The following is a 19,118-nucleotide window of genomic DNA, read 5'->3' as shown; positions in this document are numbered from 1 at the left end:
CTCAGACTCACAACCGTTTCCGGGCCTTGGACCCTGATACGCCCACTGCCCTCTCCTCTGTTCCTTTGAGTTCTGTCCTGAAGGATCCACCTCCTGATCCTCTGTCTGGGGTTCCCCTTCTTTCTACCCGGTCTGTCTTGTCTCCTGTGTCTTCTTCCTCGTCTCCCTCCGTTCCTCCTTCCCATTCTTCCCCTCCGTCTCTTTACTCTCCCCTCCGCCTGTCGGTGCGGGCTGACGTCCATCGCTCTCCAAGGGGCCATCGTGAGTGCTCTCGTTCAGCTTCTCCTGTTGAGATGCTAGAATCCGTTGCCCAGTACGTAGTTGCTGGGACACCTGTCTCTTTAAGTCAGAAGCGTAAGCCTGGCTCTCCTTCCTCCTCCCATGCGGGTAAGAAGGTTTTGCTTTCTACCTCGACCCCTACTTCTGCCTCTATCGCTCCTTCCCCTCCCATTTCGGTGGTTGCGCTCCCTGTTCCTGCTATGGAGGTTTCTTTGGCCCCCGCTTCCCTCTCTGTTGCTGCCCTTGCTGAGGTGCGCTCCCCTCTTTCTACTCCCCCTCTTCCTGCTGCTGTCCTTGAATGCTCCTCTCCGTTCCGTTGTCTCCTCCTCTTCCTCCTCCTCCTCCGGACCCCAAACGCCCACCTCTGGTCTGTTTCCCCGCTTCCTTCCCTCTGTCTTTGCTCAGTTTACCCATGCTCCCTAACCCTGACTTTGCTGACCCTGATCCCGACCCTGATATTCTTTAACGTGCTATGTTGCTCTTTCACCTTTGTTTCTTCCTTGTTCTCTGTTGTTGTCCTTTCTCTTCTCGTCGATGTCTATTCTTCAATGGAACGTTCGAGGTTATTACACCAATTTCCTCGAACTCCAACTTCTGATTTCGCGGTTTTCGCCCCTTTGTGTAGGTCTCCAGGAGCTGATGCTTGGTGCTCGTCCTGTTCGTTTTCTTGGCTATTCCTTTTTCTCCCCCCCCCCAGCTGTTGCTGGGGCTCCTAATTCTTCTGCTCTCTTGATTCGCTCTAATGTTCCCTTTGTCCCCTTACTTTTTCCTTCGCCTCTCCATTGTTCTGCTGCTCGTATCTTTGTGGGGAAATGATACACATTTTGTTCCATTTATCTCCCCCGATAGTCCTGCTTTCTCTTCCTGATCTGAAACACCTCCTGGACTCCTTGCCAGAGCCCGTGCTTCTGCTGGGTGATTTCAATTGTCGTCATTCTCTTTGGGGTGATGTTCTGACGAATACCCGAGGTCGCCTTCTTGAGCCGTTTATCCTCTCTTCTTCCCTGTCTCTTCTGAATTCTGGTGAGCCCACTCATTTGGACTCTCGGACTCGCACCCTTTCCTGTCTTGATCTTTCTCTTTGATCTTCTTCTCTTTACTTAGATTTCACGTGGCAGGTTCTTGATGACCTCCATGGCAGTGACCATTTCCCCATCATTATTTCCTTTTTCTCTTTTCGTCCTTCCTTAGGTGGCAGTTTGCTAAAGTGGACTGGAACCTATTTATCCTCAGTGCTGCTCTCTCTGACCTCTCCCTTCTGCCTCTCCCTCTCGCTCTCCTCCTTTTTCATGACACTGTCTTGGACGCTGCCCTCCGCTCTATTCCTCGCTCTTCCTCTCGGGGTCCGCGGAAGTGCGTTCCCTGGTGGAATGCAGACTGTGCTCGGGGTGTCTGCTGTAAGCATGAAGCCTGGAAGAGGCACCGCCGTCGGCAGACGGCCGATTCTTTTCTTTTCTTTTGTAGAGCGAGTGCGGTGGCCCGTAGGGCCATCCGTACGGCTAAACGTGAATGTTGGACTTCTTATGTCTCCACAATTACGTCCGAAACTCCTCTGCCACAGATCTGGAAGCGTATCCGCAAGATAGCGGTTAAGTTCGTTCCCGATGTTTCACCGGTCCTTCACCTCCATGGTACTCTTGTGGCGGACCCGTTGCAGGTCGCTAATGGACTGGGTTCACACTTTTCTTCTGTTAGCTCTGGTCCTCATCTTCCCCAATCTTTCCTTCTTTGTAAACCTGACCTTGAGTCTCGTCCTTTAGATTTCTGCACTCGTCTTCGACTTTCCAATAACGATCCCTTCTCTCTCTCTGAACTTCGTTCTGCCCTGGCCCTCTGTAGTTCTACGGCAGCGGGCTCCGATGGTATTCATTATGTGATGCTTCGCCATCTCCCTCCGTGCACGTGTTAGTATTTACTGAGTCTGTATAATCGGATCTGGGAGTCGTCGTCAGTCCCTGAGGACTGGCTCGATGCCGTTGTCCTCCCTGTTCGCAAACCAGGGTCTCTGGGAACTTCCCCTAAGGACTTTTGCCCTATTGCCCTCACAAGTTGTGTCTGCAAACTCTTTGATCGTATGGTTAACGTTCGTCTGATGTGGTTTCTGGAACACCCTCACCTCCTCTCCCCTTCTCAATTTGGTTTCCGCAAGTGCCGCAGCACGACAGATGTCCTGGTGAACTTGGAGGTCTATATTCGTACTGCTTTTACTGCGAGGACCTCCGTTGTTGCCATCCTTTTTGACCTGAAAAAGGCTTATGACACTACTTGGAGATATCATATTCTATCCCAGCTCCATTCTTTTGGCCTTCGTGGTCATCTCCCTCTCTTTCTCCGCAGCTTCCTCTCTTGTCGTTCCTTTCGGGTGCGCCGTGGTACCCCTCTCTCTCTCTGCCTCTTTTCAGCAATACGAAGGTGTGCCCTAGGGTAGTGTTCTGAGCACTACTCTTTTTCTGGTTGCCCTCAATGGTCTTCTTTCCTCGCTTTCTTCAGGTGTCTTCTCCGCTCTCTATGTCGATGATCTTACCCTTTGCTGTCAGGGTGATTATTCGCCTCTCTTTCAGCGCCGGCTTCAACTTGCGATTGATGCCGTGTCGTCTTGGCCATCGATCATGGCTTCAAGTTTTCTGCTTCTAAGACTTGTGCCATGTCTTTTACTCGGAAACGGGTCGTTCTTCGTCCCTCTTTGTCACTTTATTGTCATCCCCTTGAGTACAAAGATTCCGCAAAGCTTTTGGGGTTATTCCTTGACACTCGTTTGTCTTGGTCTGCCCATATATCTTACCTCCATGTTCAGTGCTCTAAGGCCTTTACCCTTCTTCGGGTATTGTCCCATACTTCTTGGGGAGCGGATAGGCGCACTCTCCTTGCTTTACATTCCTCTCTCATCCTGTCTAAGCTCGATTATGGTTGCCCTGCTTACTCGTCTGCTTCTCCTTCTACTCTTCGCCGTCTTGATGCTTTACACCATACTGGGTTGCGCCTCAGTTCTGGTGCCTTTCGTTCGACTCCCGTCCTTAGCTTGTATGTTGACACTGGGTTCCTGTCTCTCCGGGACCGCCGTGATCACTACTGTCTTCGCTATCTTGCGCGGTCTTTACAACATCCTTCCTCTCGCCTCTGTCGTGCTTTAACTTTTACCGCTCCTGCGGTTCCTGTTCCTCTTCACCACCTCCCTCTTTCTGTTCAGTTATATCGTTTACAGGATTCTCTTTCCGTTCGTATTTCTAATGTTTCTCCTCGTGTTGTTCCTTCTTTGCCCCCGTGGAAAGTCCCCCTTACGCAGTTTTGTACATCCTTGACCCGCATCACTAGAGCTTTTACCCCTCCTACGGTTCTAAAACGCCTTTTCCTTGAGCACTTTTCTTCTCACTCCCACTCCGTTTCTGTCTTCACCGATGGGTCTAAGTCTGCACACGGTGTTGGCTACTCTGTTGTTTTTCCTGATCGTACTTATATGTGTCGCTTACCTCCGGAGACAAGCATCTTTACAGCGGAGCTTTATGCTATTCTCTATGCTCTTTGTCTCCTGATTTCTCATTGTCAGTCTTCCTTTGTAGTTGTTGTTGACTCTCGTAGTGCCCTCATGGCTCTCGGGTCCTTAATCTGGTTCATCCAGTAGCTGTTGAGATCCAGCATTGGCTGTTTCTTGTTCACAGTAAATTTAAGTCGGTTGAGTTTTGTTGGGTTCCCAGCCATATTGGTGTGTCTTTAAATGAGCGTGCGGATGCTGCCGCCAAGGAAGCTGTCCGCTCTTGTCCCATCTCTCGTAAAGGTATTCCATATTCCGACTTTTACCCGGTTATCCATTCCTCTATCCTTACCCATTGGCAGGCATCTTGGTCGTCTGTTACTGGTAACAAACTACGTACTCTTAAATGTTGTGTTTCCTCGTGGCCGTCCTCCTACCACAGTAAACGGCGATGGGAAACAGCTCTGGCGAGGTTGCGTATTGGCCATACTCGCTTAACCCATGGTCACTTGATGGAGCGCCGCCTTGCTCCTTATTGTCCTAATTGCATTGTCCCTCTTATGGTCTTGCATGTCCTGACTTCCAGGACGAGTGTGTGTCTTGCTTTCCGACCGCCCCTCGCGGTCGCCTGTCCCTCAGAATTCTTGGTGACTCGGATACTTTTGATATCGTTCGCCTTATGCGTTTTTGTTCTCGTATTGGCATCCTTGGTGATATTTAGCGCCCTCTGATTATTCCGCACATTTGATGGTGCTACATAGCCTTCCCAGTTTGGTGCCTTCCTTTGATAATTACTTACTTACTCTCATTAAGTACTGTGAATTCCCCTGAATAATGAAAGGCACTTCCTTAAATCAGCACAGCCCGTAGGGCAGTAATATAACGTATATACCAAACAACAACACTGCCCAAACATAAAAACATAATGATGCCGTCAGCATACCCCACATGCTAATGTCATCATTAGGCAATCAGTCAGCAATCACATTTACTGAGTCACCACACAACACCTTATATATACGTGCAAATGAAAATTACACATAATTATACAGACCTCAGGGTGTCCACTGACAACCCTATTACACAGGCCTGCCTACCTCTGTAAATGATATAATTAACATGTGGCAACATGGTATTAATCTTGACTCTGAACGATATATATATAATCGACAGATCAACGATCACTTACATAGTAAATATCTACACTGACCGGTTTACATACTCGAGTCAGTCTACACACAAAATATCTATATACATCTATATGTGTGGTTCTGAGTATAACATACACCTTCAGGTACATCACAGACAGTCACCAGGACGTCAGTACAGACAGCTGTCTCTCAGCTGCTTCCCTCGCCTGGCAGGCATTATGGGACAACACAGCTGTTACCAGAAATAACATTAGTCCAGAGACACTGCATACCTTACAAATAATGTGTACTCACGATTACCACTCTCATTAAATTCATTTCTCCGGTCACAACCTCACTTGTTGAAGAACACCTTGCTCGTTTCCACGTGCGTCGACTAGGTGTGGCTTTAGGGTGTGACCAGGGCATGTGGCCAAGCATGGCCCAAGGGGTGGCCAAGACATGTGGCCACCGCGTGGCCCTAAAGAGTGGCCACGGAGTAGCGCGGGGCGATCACAATGCCCCACCCAGGATGAGGTGGCACACGGTGTGGCACGCGGTGTGGCTGGTGTTGCCCACAGGCGGGTGGCCAGGGTGTAGCCATCACGGGGCCCCAAAGTGTCTGGCCATCACGGGGCCCCACGGTGTCTGGCCACGTAGCGTTGCGTCGTGGGATAGCTGAGACTTCATCCTGGCGACTCAGGCGTCAACCCGTTCTCGCACTTTCTTACAGTCAATATTGACTTATTAAATACGTGCATATGTGACATACTTAACATACTAGTTTACCTTGAAAAGCTTTATAGAAAACACCGACCTTACATAATCTTCTTAGTATGTTAAGATAAGCATCTTATTGCTTCGTAATTACAATTATTACTTAACCTATACCTATTATAGGTATAGGTATAGCATCTTATTGCTTCGTAATTACAATTATTACTTAACCTATACCTATTATAGGTATAGGTTAAGTAATAATTGTAATTACGAAGCAATAAGATGCTTATCTTAACATACTAAGAAGGTTAGGTAAGGTCGGTGTTTTCTATGAAGCTTTTCAAGGTAAACTAGTATGTTAAGTATGTCACATATGCATGTATTTAATAAGTCAATATTGACTATACGAAAGTGCGAGAACGGGTTGCAGGCGTACACAAACGTGGGTGGCAAATTCACTCCCACCCACATCACACCATGAGCATGCCTCGCTCGTACACCGGGTGTGATAATGGCGGGCGACACAAAATGGTGGACACAGCAAGGTGGAATTTCAAAGTCCAACAGGGGCCTGTAATCTCACCTCAATTACACTGGGAGGCCCTGCCCTATTCCACCAATTGTCTGTTAACCTAGACAGGATAACACATAACACCAGATGTGAGCAACCACATCTGATACACCACGAGGCTTGCCAGGTGCCTCATGGGTGAGCACTGTCTGCTAGTCTTACACAGTTCTTTTCTTACTTTTGGCCCCAATTCACGCAAATTGGATCCCGACACAATCCACGATGGCAGGATTACTGTGCGTGATGAGTAAAGGAGATAACACAGCGATAACGGGGGTGGAGGTGGCAGACACGCCACCCCCACCTTCCTAGCCATCCAGCCCGCTTGCTCGCCCTCTCCAGACTAAAAATTTGGCGGACCAGGGAAACTCAAAATGCCCGTCTCCCACACCTTTTCTTGACCAATCAGCACAAAGTCGGCACAGCCTCTTGTGCCGCTTCCAATTACAGCCGTTCGCGTCTAAACACCCCCACGAGGCTGAGGTGCCTAGACGAATCACAGACGTCCTCACCATGAGGCGTCCCGTGACGTCACAATGAGGGGAGGCCTAGGAGTGTGACGTCATACCTCACATGGTGGGGGGAGGCGACATTCACCCCTCTGTCCCCCCACCTCTAAAACCGTTGGCTAGTGAAGTACCCACCTACACCTCACACTCTCAAGTAGCATTTTCCCAGAAAACAGGATAAATTCTGTAACTCTCTCTACAGAGCAGTCACAGACCTCTGGCTAGTCTTAAACGATCGTCCTTATAATAAGCTTTCATCCAACTCCACACAAGTGCATGTAGTTTGAAAACTTCTTGTCTAGAGTCCTAGAGCGACTCTAGCCTAATCTAGAAAACTAGAAAAACTAGCTGAGGGAATTTTCATTCCCTCACACCAACAGTGTGTTAGCTGCTGGACGTATGCAGTGTTGTATGAACCGACATACCCGGGATTTGGCCAGGAAGAGTTATGCGATGGCAGTGGTGCGTCTGTTGAGAAGTGCTGTTATTGAGCTGCTAGAGACTTCTGCCAGGGTGCTAGCTACCCCTGTATGTGATTATTTGAGACCCCTGTCAGCGTGTTGCTGAAACCCTCCGCCAGTGTGTATCTGGAGAGCAGAGGTGGGGTATTGGCACATCGTGACACTACGGTATTTGTGGACTAGCCCATGTGGAAAAAGGTGAACTCGCCGGTGTTTGCCATTAAGTGTGGACAACGTGCACCTGGAAAGTGGATTCACCGGGATTTGATGAACACTGCCAATGTATTGTGTCCTGAGTGAAAGCGACACTTTTTAAATATGTGTAGTAATACTTTAATATAATATATTTATAGTGGTGAAGGTGTTAATTAATATATTGATGAAGGTGTAATTGTGTATTATTTATCCCTCCTTTATTCTTTGTACTACTTCTTGCCACAGCCATTTCAAGAAATAGCTACTGCCACAGCCATTTCAAGAAATGGCTGTGGCATTTAACCCCAAGTTACCAGCGACTTGGGGTTGGATAAAGACGTACAGGTTATAAGATACATTAACAGCAAGAACCCGGTTACTGGCCCAAAATGGCCATAACACCCCCCGCCCTCACCCCATACCCTCCTCGGGTACTCCTCACCCCATATCCTCCCTGTCGCCCTCTCCTCATGCCGTTCCTGTCCTCCCTTCCCTTGAACTCCCACCCTTCACCCCTGAATCCTCTGAAACCATGTTAACCAACTCACAAATCTCCACACCTATGAACCAGGTTCCCCCATCAGCAGAAAGACCACCAGAAGAGGAAACAAGAATAGACATGAAAAATCTGTGCTTCACAGTAATGTACACAAACATAGATGGGATTACAAATAAATCAAGTGAACTTGAGGAACGGGCATAAGAAGAAAACCCCAGACATAATAGTACTCACAGAAACAAAGCTAACGAAAAGCACAACAAAGGCAGTGTTTCCACAGGAATACTGTGTAGTTAGGAAAGAGAGGGAAGGAAGATGCATTAGGAAGTGATGTGGTGGAGGCAGACTCCATATACAGTTTCAAGTGTAGATATGATAAAGCCAATAGGCTCATAAACCTTTACACCAGTTGATTTGCGGGACCAAAGAACCGAAACTCAGTCCCTGCAAGCACAATTAGGTAAGTATAACTGGATGTAAGGAATTTCTCCCGGCAGGTATTTATTTATTTACTAATTATTAGTTTATTGAGTTTATTTCAATTAATTATTATTAATTCAAAGTGGAATGTATTTTTTATTTTTTTTGAGAGCAAGTAGACTATATTTTGAGTGAACTGTATATATAAATTTTACCCAGCTAGGAGTTTGCACTTTCACAAACTTGAAGAGGGAAGGTATATACGTAGCCTATCAATCAAAATTATTCAACTAATAGAAATATGCTACTATGGACAGATAAGTCTGTCTGAAACATGTTCCTTTGAGGAAATCCAGAAAAAGGTCCAAAGTAGAAAGAATACGCAGACGACACTATAAAAGAAGGAAAAAATAACGGAAATGCTTAAGCAGACACGACTTTCCTGTCAAAGAAGGAATAATTTAAATAGGGAGATTGAAGAAATCAAGCAGAAATTGAAACACTAATACCAAACTGAAGAGAGACAGTTAGAACAAAAAGCAATTGAGGAAATAAAGAAAAATCCAAAATATTTTTCACATATGCGAAATCAAAAGCAAAAACCACTCCCGTATTGGATCTATTTGTACGAGTGTAGGTTCTCATACACGGAGGATGACAAAGAAATTAGCGAAATCCTTAAAAAAACAGTGTGAGGACATGTTTAGCACTCCAATAAACAACATGAAAGTAAAAGATTCAGACAATGTCTTTATGCCTGATATCCAAACCCTTGTAAATATAACTGATATCAACACGAGCGTACTAGATTTCGAAAGAGAAATTGAAAACATGCCATGCACTCAGCTTCGGTTCCATATTCATGGAATTCAATATTTATAAAGAAATGCAAGGTGCCAGTAGCACAGGCACTCAGTATAGTGTGGAGGAAGAGCTTGGAATCGGGGCAAATACCAGATGCACTTAAAGTAGCAGACATAGCCCCTCGACACAAGGGAGGGAGCAAAGCATTGGCAAATAATTAAAGACCAGTTGCACTAACGTCCCACAAAATAAAAGTGTTATGGTGTTTGTTTGTTAGTGTTTATTGTCAAAAATATCCAATACTAGGTGAGTACACACACACACACAACCACACACACAAGCGGAGAGACAAGGACAAAAACATAGTTAAAGAGATCCTTAAAGAGGTAAGGATGGAGGGAACTGAACAAAATGTTGAAAAGGTTTTCAGGCTTGGAAAGTACAACAAGGACAGAGACCGAATGATAAAGGTGAGCGAAATCACGAAAGAGGAACTGTTAGAAAGTAAGTGCAGTGTAGCAAATGTAGAGAAATTCAAAAAAGTATTCCTGCAGAGGGATATGACAAGGGAAGAGAGAAAGCAGGCAACAGATGCAAAGGAAGGAGCGCAGGGAGAGAGAAAGGATTCAAGGAGCCACAACCCCGATCCCTACAATCCCAGAGGGGAGTGGGGAACCCCTCCTCAAACAGTGCACTAGGCACAGGGAGTGCGGCACCACCCCCACATTCTACCCAACAGACATCCTACCTGCCCCAACCCCTGTCAGCTCCCCACTAAGTACCCACCTAAGGCACCCTCCCCTCCTCCCACTCCCCCCAGGACCCCCCTTCTCCCCCAAGCCCTCCCTTCTCCCACATGCCCTCCCGTCTCTCCCACCCACAAGCCCAACATTTTCCCCTGCCCCCCACTCTCCCCCACCCCACCTAAGCCTTCCCCTCTCCACCACTCCCCAAAACCCTCCCCTCTTCCTCACCCACCTCAGCCTTCCCTTTCCCCCCACACCCCCCAAGCCCTCCCCCCTTTACTGCCCCCCCAATCCCCCCCTTCTCCCCCATCCCCCCAAACCTCCTCCTCTCCCCCCCCCTCAACCCTCCCCCTCTAACCCCCAACCCTCCCCCTCTCACCCCCCATACCCTCCCCCTCCTCCCCACCCCCCAAAGCCGTTCCTCCTCCACCAGTCTCCCCGTACCAGACCCTCCCAGCTCCGCTCACCCCAGACCCCACAGGTCCCCCCAGAGGAGAAGCAGAAGAGAGTCAGTTTCAGGGTAATGTACTCGGACATAGATGGGATCACAAGCAAGGCAAGTGAACTAAGGGAAAGAGCACAAGAAGTGAACCCAGATGTAATCGGACTCACTGGAAACAAAACTCTCTGGAATCATAACGAATGCCGTGTTTACCCAGGAGTACACAGTAATAAGGAAAGAGAGGGAAGGTAGGGGAGGAGGTGGAGCTAGGTGGCCCTACTCATGAGAAAGAATGGAGTTTTAAGGAGATGGCTATCTCGGGCTGTGAGGGGTTTCAGAGACTACATAGCAGGCACCATGACAATGGGAGGCCCAAGGATAGTAGTAGCAGTAATATTATAACCCTCCACCAAATGACAGAAGACCCAGTCAAGAGTACGAAAACAACAACATGGCAGTTAACACTATAATTGAGAGGGCAGCCTCTGCTGCCTGTAGAAATAGATCCCACCTGCTCATCATGGGGGACTTCAATCATGGAAGGATTGATTTGGGAATAAGGAACCACATGGAGGCGAGGATATGTGGAGAGCCAAACTACTGGAGGTGGTGACTAGAAACTTCTTAACCCAGCATGTCAGTGAACCCACAAGGATGAGAGAAAATGACGAACCAGTGAGACGTGACCTGGTCTTCACCCTGAACGACTCTGACATAAGAGAAATCGGTTTTGAGGCCCCAGTAGGAATGAGCGACCACAGTGTATTGGTGTTTGAGTACCTGATTGAAGAAGGTTTATTGAACTCGAGGAGAGATACCGAAACCAAAGGTTAGCATACCGAAAGGGAAACTATGAGGACATAAGAAAATTCGTAAAAGATATAGCATGGGAAACAGAGCTCAGGGAAAAGACGGCCCAAGATATGATAGACTACATCACGCAACAGTGCAAGGACGCAACAAACAAGTTTGTCCCAGCCCAAAAGGAAAACAGTGAAATGAAGATGAGAAACCAATGGTTTAATCAGAGATGTAGGCTAGCTAAGCAGCAAAGTAATAGGGCATGGAGAAACTACAGGAGTAACAGGACACTGGAGAGCAGAGAAAGATACCAGAATGCCAGGAATGAATATGTCAGGATGAGAAGAGAGGCAGAAAGACAATACGAAAATGACATCGCAAGCAAGGCAAAGATGCAGCCTAAATTGCTGCATAGCCACATCAGGAGAAAAACAACAGTAAAGGAACAGGTTATGAAATTAAGGATAGGGGCAGAAGGATTCACTACAAATGACAAGAAGTGTGTGAGGAACTAAATAAGAAATTCCAAGAGGTCTTCACCTTAGAGCAAGGAGAAATCCCAGAGATAAGAGAGGGAATAGCTAACCAGGAACCACAGGAAGAGTTTGAGATTACCAGCAGGGAAGTAAGGAAGTGTTTACTGGAGTTGGATGTGACAAAGGCTAAAGGCCCAGATGGAATCTCCCCTTGGATACTAAAGGAAGGAGCAGAATAACTGTGCCTACCACTCTCCATAGTGTATAACAAATCTCTGGCAACAGGGAAACTGCCAGAAATTTAGAAAGCAGCTAATGTAGTCCCGATATACAAGAAAGCGGATAGACAGGAGGCACTGAATTACAGGCCAGTGTCCCTAACCTGCATACCATGCAAGCTGATGGAGAAGATTGTGCGAAGAAAGCTAGTGGAGCACCTGGAGCGAAAGAACTTTGTAACACAGCACCAGCATGGATTCAGGGATGGCAGGTCCTGCCTCACAGGGTTACTTGAATTCTACGACCAGGCAACAAAAATAAGGCAAGAAAGAGAAGGGTGGGCAGACTGCATATTTTTGGATTGTCAGAAAGCCTTTGATACAGTGCCACACAAGAGGCTAGTGAAAAAGCTGGAGATGCAGGCTGGAGTGAAAGGGAAGGTACTCTGTTGGATACAGGAGTACCTAAGCAACAGGAGACAACGAGTCAGTGTGAGGGTGAGGTCTCAGATTGGCGAGACGTTACGAGTGGAGTCCCGCAGGGGTCAGTCCTTGGACCTATACTGTTTCTGATATATGTAAATGATCTTCCAGAGGGTATAGAATCGTTTCTCTCAATGCTTGCCGATGATGCAAAAATTATGAGGAGGATTGAAACTGAGGACGATAGTAGGAGGCTACAAGATGACCTAGACAGACTGAGTGAATGGTCCAACAAATGGCTGTTGAAGTTCAACCCGAGTAAATGCAAAGTAATGAAACTAGGCAGTGGAAACAAAAGACCAGACACAGGATACAGAATAGGAGGTGAAGTACTTAATGAAACGGACAGAGAGAAAGATCTAGGAGTTGATATCACACCAAACCTGTCTCCTGAAGCCCACATAAAAAGAATAACGTCTGCGGCATATGCGAGGCTGGCTAACATCAGAACAGCGTTCAGGAACCTGTGTAAGGAATCATTCAGAATCTTGTACACCACATATGTAAGACCAATCCTGGAGTATGCGACCCCAGCATGGAGCCCGTATCTTGTCAAGCACAAGACGAAGCTGGAAAAAGTCCAAAGGTATGCCACTAGACTAGTCCCAGAACTAAGAGGCATGAGTTACGAGGAAAGGCTGCGGGAAATGCACCTTACGACACTGGAAGATAGAAGAGTTAGGGGAGACATGATCACAACCTACAAAATCCTCAGAGGAATCGACCGGGTAAACAAGGATAAACTATTCAACATTGGTGGGACGCGAACAAGGGGACACAGGTGGAAACTGAGTACCCACATGAGCCACAGAGACGTTAGAAGGAACTTTTTCAGTGTCACAGTAGTTAACGGATGGAATGCATTAGGCAGTGATGTGGTGGAGGCTGACTCCATACACAGTTTCAAGTGTAGATATGATTGACCCCAATAGGCTCAGGAACCTGTACACCTGTTGATTGACGGTTGAGAGGCAGGACCAAAGAGCCAGAGCTCAACCCCTGCAAGCACAATTAGGTGAGTACACTGGAAGTACTTTCACAATAATCAACTGCCAGGAAAATCCTGGTGTTACTTACATACAGACATTCTTTACGTGTGCACTTATGACCAGTACTGGACTTCTTCTCCTGCAAAAGATTACTCTACATGGAATAAGAATCACCTAGAATGAATTTCCTAAAATCCTACCAGAGTGGAATATAACCACTAGGACATCCCACTCAGTCCTTGGCTAATATATGTATAATCTGTTCCCGTGTGTACACACACACACACACACACGCAAATGCACGCCTGCCCACACAGGTAAAATCCCTGTAGACTGACAAGAACGTCAATAAAAGTGAAAATCCCACGCGAACGCACTTCTCTTCACCTCTACAGGTGCTTGGAGACAATGCTGGTGGACTACCTGACCCTCGAATCCAGGCTTAGAGATAATAATCATCAAAAATCACACAGGGTACTTACTTCATATACACAGCTGGATTATTCACGTACATACTCAAGTGTCCTACCATACCCAGGCACCTACTGTAGGTGGGTAGTCACGGCGGCTGGGCTTAGGTGATAGCCTAGGATGGAGTCTCGCGTGGCTCGGTGCGTTTTCGTACCCTTACTCACAGCACACGGCGCAGTTCCGTACCCCCACCAGCGAAGCGAGGTGTTCGTACACGAATGGCGTCTCACAAAATTCCCACGAATTTCTATGGGAAAACATGCCCCCAGAACACTTGATAAGATATTACCCTTTCACTCTACTGCTACAGAACACTAGCAGGTGGTCAGAATATCTGGTTAATCATTGAAATTGGGCCCCACGAATTTGGTAACTGCTCATATGCTACTTTACCCACGTTCCACGATTTTGTTTCTACAATCGCTTGCTATCCCACCCAAATACGACGAGTTCCCAGATTCTGCTACGTTCTATGGACTCTCGTCGATGTTGCTGGTAGCTGGAGATATATAGTAGCCAACCGCCACGACGCTCTTTACTCAATTTGGCCGAATGAGCAATGTAGGACGTCAGGCAAGGGCGGAGGCAGGAGGCAGAATGCGTCTTGAGGCAAGACGCCGGCATCTTCCCGGGTCCTCCTCAAGCGAACCATTCAAATGAAGGCACACAGCTGCCTAGTCTCTTAGCCAATCAGAGACGAGCTTGCATAGCCGCAGGGGCTACTCCAAGATGGCCGACCAAAATGGCCAGCTGGCATTGCGATGGTAGCAAGTGGTCCACCCTCGCCTCCACGCTTCGCGCCTTCCCGTGCAAACCCTGTCTACCTCCAAGCTCTACAAAATAAAAGTTGTTGCTCGCTCTAACACTTTGCACATATATGCAACAACGGCCATTGTAGCATATTTGGAATCCTGAAGACTCAGGCTCTCAGATAAGCCCAAACTCGAGATGAATCGGTATGGGTTACCAGAACTAGTCCCGTGCACGTGAAGTGCACGTGCTGAGTGCCACGGCACGTAAAACAAGTGGAAAGTTTAGCTGGTGTCAAACCATCCCCTCACAGGCAGCACCCTATTGGTCAACAATGCCACACACCTGGTACTGACCAATCAACAAGCAGCTGGCGTGGCTACCACAATGCATTGTGTACTCATCTCATCCAGCGGTAAAGCTCTCCTCCCTCCTCCATATTTTCCTGGCCGAAAAAGCCTAAAGCCATTTTCAAAACAATGAGAATCATAATTGCTGTCAACTGACAGTTCAGGCTACTCCTAAAATATACAAAATCTCTTCCCCATGCTTCAAGGTATATACAATTCAGGGTGATATGACTCTTATAGGCGGGATATAGGTTAAAAGGGCCTGAATTCCGTAACTACACACAATTGCTTCTTCAGCTTCAAAGGCCTGAAAATCGGTTTCTCCTCAAACTCTTTAAATATTTTTGTAGATAGTCTACATGGTAATTGCCCCAACTTTTCCTAATGCATCAACATAGTAACATGAACACAAAAAATAAATATATTTTTTTGAATAAATTGACAATTTTACATTTTCAAATAAAAATGTAAATTGTAAAATGTCACCAATTGTAATTTTTGTTTAATATTCATATGTACAGAAATGTGTCAAAGACATGCGCTCCATGTATGTGTTCATATTCATTTACGTATATTAATAATTAAAAACCTAAATCTTATGATTGCAAACAGAACACAGTTTGCCTTTAAATATTTACATGGTAATCACTTATTTGCTGTTGGTAAAAGTTTATTAGTTCCAATTGTGGCCGCCCAGCACGTCCAGACACTGGGTGGTGATGTACTAGACATGGTCCTCATCTTCTAAGGTCCTAGATGGGAAAACAAGGGCCGCAGGATAATTTGTTGTTAATGAGGGATGGTTACTGGAGGCCTGAGGAAGCTATTGTGATCCCCATGTATGCGTGGGAGTTTACACTTTTGTGATAAGCCTAAAACAACCCTGGTTGTGGTGTACACTATCACTGAAACAACCCTGGTTATGGTGTGCAGTTTAAGGGTTAATAATCCTCCATAGGTAGATAGGCCTTAATTCCAAAACCACTAGCCCTTACCATCAATAGCGGGAACTCACCCCAATTAGCACAAGTAGGTCAGAGTTTCCTATATTGTTTCTTAGTGAAAACGTTTCATCGACAAATTTATACTAATTTGGACATTCTGTATGTTACATTTAAGCAGCAGTGTCATGTTTATACAGGTGTGATGAACCTCAATAATATTCCAGCATAAGGCCGATGAGGGGCCTACAAGAGGCTGCAAATGAATTTTGTAAATTAGTAATCATAGTTCTGTGATCAGGTCATTCAAATGAAGACGCTGTAATGTGAATATATTTACCGGTCATAATTACAGATTCCTCAAGCGCACGAATCATCTAAAAAAAACTGGAACATTTTGAAAACTGAAAATGATTATGTAACACATTACTGAGTTTTATTGTTGAAGTGAAGTTTGGAAGCGCTTTAGAGCTCATTAAGTCTTCAAGCGCTAGACCTTATGAGCTCAATTTACCTTTATTATTTGGGTTAACTAACAAATGCTTGTTAGCTATTAAGCTATCCACTTAAGGTTAACTAACAAATGACTTTATAGCTTTATCCACTTAAGGTTAAGTAGCAAATGACTTAATAGCTTTATCCACTTAAGGTTAACTAACAAATGACTTTAAATCTTTATCCACTTAAGGTTAAGTAACAAATGACTTAAAAACTTAGATCAACGGACATTGGGGTTAGGTTTATCCAACAGTGTCATTTTGATGAGACACTGTCCCTTACGTTAATTTGCACTACTATTTTGGTTAACTAATGGAGGTTAATGGGTTAATTAGTGAAAGTCTGGTCTAATTATCTCCTTAAATTTTTATGGTTCATTGTGTTATATTAAGCAACTCAGGCTCCTCAATAAAACATTTTTTCTAGAATAATTGATACATCGCTCTATTATCTGGATTACCTTACTTAAGCCTTTGTTTCATATGACTATTTCTGAACAAATTATTGTTACTTTATCTCTCAGGTTGTTGAAGGGTCAGATCCACTTAAGGAAACACAGTCTCTGATAAACATGCCTACAAATTTGACCGATGGACCTCTGTGGCGCGTTCGACTTCTATCATCTACCCCTGAAGCCCTTCCTCCTCGGCCAGAGATAAACGAAAAATTTCCATATCGGAACACAGTGATATTTGAGTGCCAACATGCAGCATTTGATGGTGCTGATATCATAATGATTATTGGTTGGTTCCATAAAATCATTGATGACATGCTAAGCGGAAAGCCCATTGATACTTTGCAATTTGGTCAACTTGCAGACCACAGTCAGACATCGGAAATTACCCAACAAATAAAATCGGCTCTTGAAAATGATCCTGAGCGGTTGAGCTCATTAATTAAACTTAAAAAACAAGAGCCTGCCACTTCTGTCCTCATTGAAGCTTTCGGAGCCCCAGAACCATCTCAGGCAGAGACAAAATACTTGGAAAATTTTTTTCTGAATATCTCAGATGTTGATAAATTTCATGCCAAGTGTCAGTCTGAAAATATATCGTTCAATTCAGGATTTACGAGTGTAATTAACACGGCTCTTGTTGAGGTAGTAATGGAGGCTGGCTTTACACGAGACGCCTACAATATTAGGAGTCGTATTCCCATTGATATGCGTCGTTACATGAGAGATTACTCCAAGGGCCTTTCGGGTTTCCATGGTGCTCCAATGTATCAGAGCATTTCAACACCTTACAATGTTAAAGATCATTTCTGGATGTATGCAAAGCAGTATGATGTTCAGTTTCAGAATAACTTGAAGAAAAAATCATTTATTGAAGATATGATCATTGAGAGAATGCTTCGGCCAGCTGATTTTTCTCCTGAGAAATTCTTTGCAAATCCACAACCTATTACGAGAGACTATTTGTTTACAAATATGTTTAAACATCAGTTCAGAACATACGGAGTAGGTAAACATGTTCAGCTAACAGATTTTAAAAGTTATGTAAATATTCATGCTGTTGACGTTACATTCATCTGCGCCTTATTATTAATATGTGAAGAGGTCCGGTTTGATGTCTGGTACTCGTCACGGGGATTAACAAAAAATACAGCACAAAACATTGCTGACAAAACTGTTTCAGTCTTCAGTGAAATTTGTGAAAATATATAATGTTTAGATGTCAGATCAAGGAATTCCTTCATATGTAAGAAATCATAGATGTCAAGAGTGGGTCACTTTGGGGCTTAAATAGCCAAATTACATTTCAATATTTACTGTAACATTTCGACGTATATGTACTTAGTTATGTGTAATGTAAAATTGGCTCCAGCAAGTCAGTGATAGATAGTAAGTGCTCTCAAAACATAAAGCCTCATTATCCAGCCTATCCACCTGTTTTGGTGAGTACTAATAGTAACGATGAGGTCACTGCTATATATCCCGATGTACAACGAAATTAAAGAGTAGAAATCTGAACTAATGAGTTGAACAAACCGGAAAATAATTTTTTACTTGTGTTGCTTTGACACACACCCTCATGTGATGACTAGTGTGCATCTGGGGGTTCCAAGAATTACCCTCATGGCTTCATTTCTAATTCTCTCTAACGCTTTACCCCTATTGCTAGAGAGACTCATAAGGTGCAGGGCAATGTAGTCCAATAGTGACATGATGGATATCATGTAGAACATTCTGGCATTTTGTACATTAATAGAGGTGACTTGATCATTAAGTTTTCCTTAAAATTAATTTCAATTTTAATTTTGATGACCAAATACACAAAATATCATCACCCTAACTAAACCAAGGAATAATTCTGGGGGTAATTTTACAAATAAATTTCTTTAAAACATTTCTTATACAGATTTGAAAGAAATAGTTTTTCTTTCAAATTAATTTTTTCTTTCGATTAATTTATCATCAGTAATGATTTGGAACATTCTTTAATTTGTTAAAAATCATTTAACTAAAGATCATATAAATCCACCGAACTAGTCAAATGTGAATAAGAAATAGTACCAAAGAGTGGGGGGCAAAATTTTAGTGAGCCACTTAGAAAGCTCAAAGATAATGGGTCCCACAAAACTTATAATAGGTCTTGTGGTATAATTAGGCTTATGAGTCTTGATTAAATGGAATAATAATAACTATTGTATAAAATTTGTGTGGATCCCTTCCCTTGCAGGTGGAAAACATGACTTTGTAGATCGATTGGATAATGAGGCTTACAGGAAAGAAAATATTGATTATGACTTTGGACTATCTAATGCAATTATTAGAAGCATACAAATTAAAGAAATTAATTCAGATTTAGAAGAACTAAGAAATGCCCAGAGACCTGAAAGCTGCAGTATTAAAAGCTATGACAAGTTTTGTAATAATAGGTATTTGTATGTCAGC

At 44.7% G+C, this 19,118-nt stretch overlaps 1 protein-coding gene across 4 annotated transcripts in view; it reads left to right on the top strand.

The window, feature by feature from the left end:
- LOC138349591 (proline-rich protein 36-like) overlaps window positions 1–19,118 on the top strand; it is a 233,332-nt gene that overhangs the window by 6,087 nt on the left and 208,127 nt on the right. The window contains exon 2 of one of the 4 annotated variants that reach the window (XM_069314731.1): window positions 16,746–19,118. This exon is cut by the window's right edge and continues 209 nt beyond it. The exons of the other annotated variants lie outside the window; for them this stretch is intronic. Coding sequence (XP_069170832.1) covers window positions 16,746–17,888 — 1,143 coding nt within the window. The 3' untranslated portion in view covers window positions 17,889–19,118. The remainder of the gene's footprint in view (window positions 1–16,745) is intronic. 4 annotated transcript variants of the gene reach the window in all.

This window comes from Procambarus clarkii, chromosome 80 (genome assembly GCF_040958095.1).
Source record: "Procambarus clarkii isolate CNS0578487 chromosome 80, FALCON_Pclarkii_2.0, whole genome shotgun sequence".
NCBI lineage: Eukaryota > Metazoa > Arthropoda > Malacostraca > Decapoda > Cambaridae > Procambarus > Procambarus clarkii.
The sequence above is the reverse complement of the archived record's forward strand: the minus strand, read 5'-3'. Positions and strand labels throughout refer to the sequence as shown.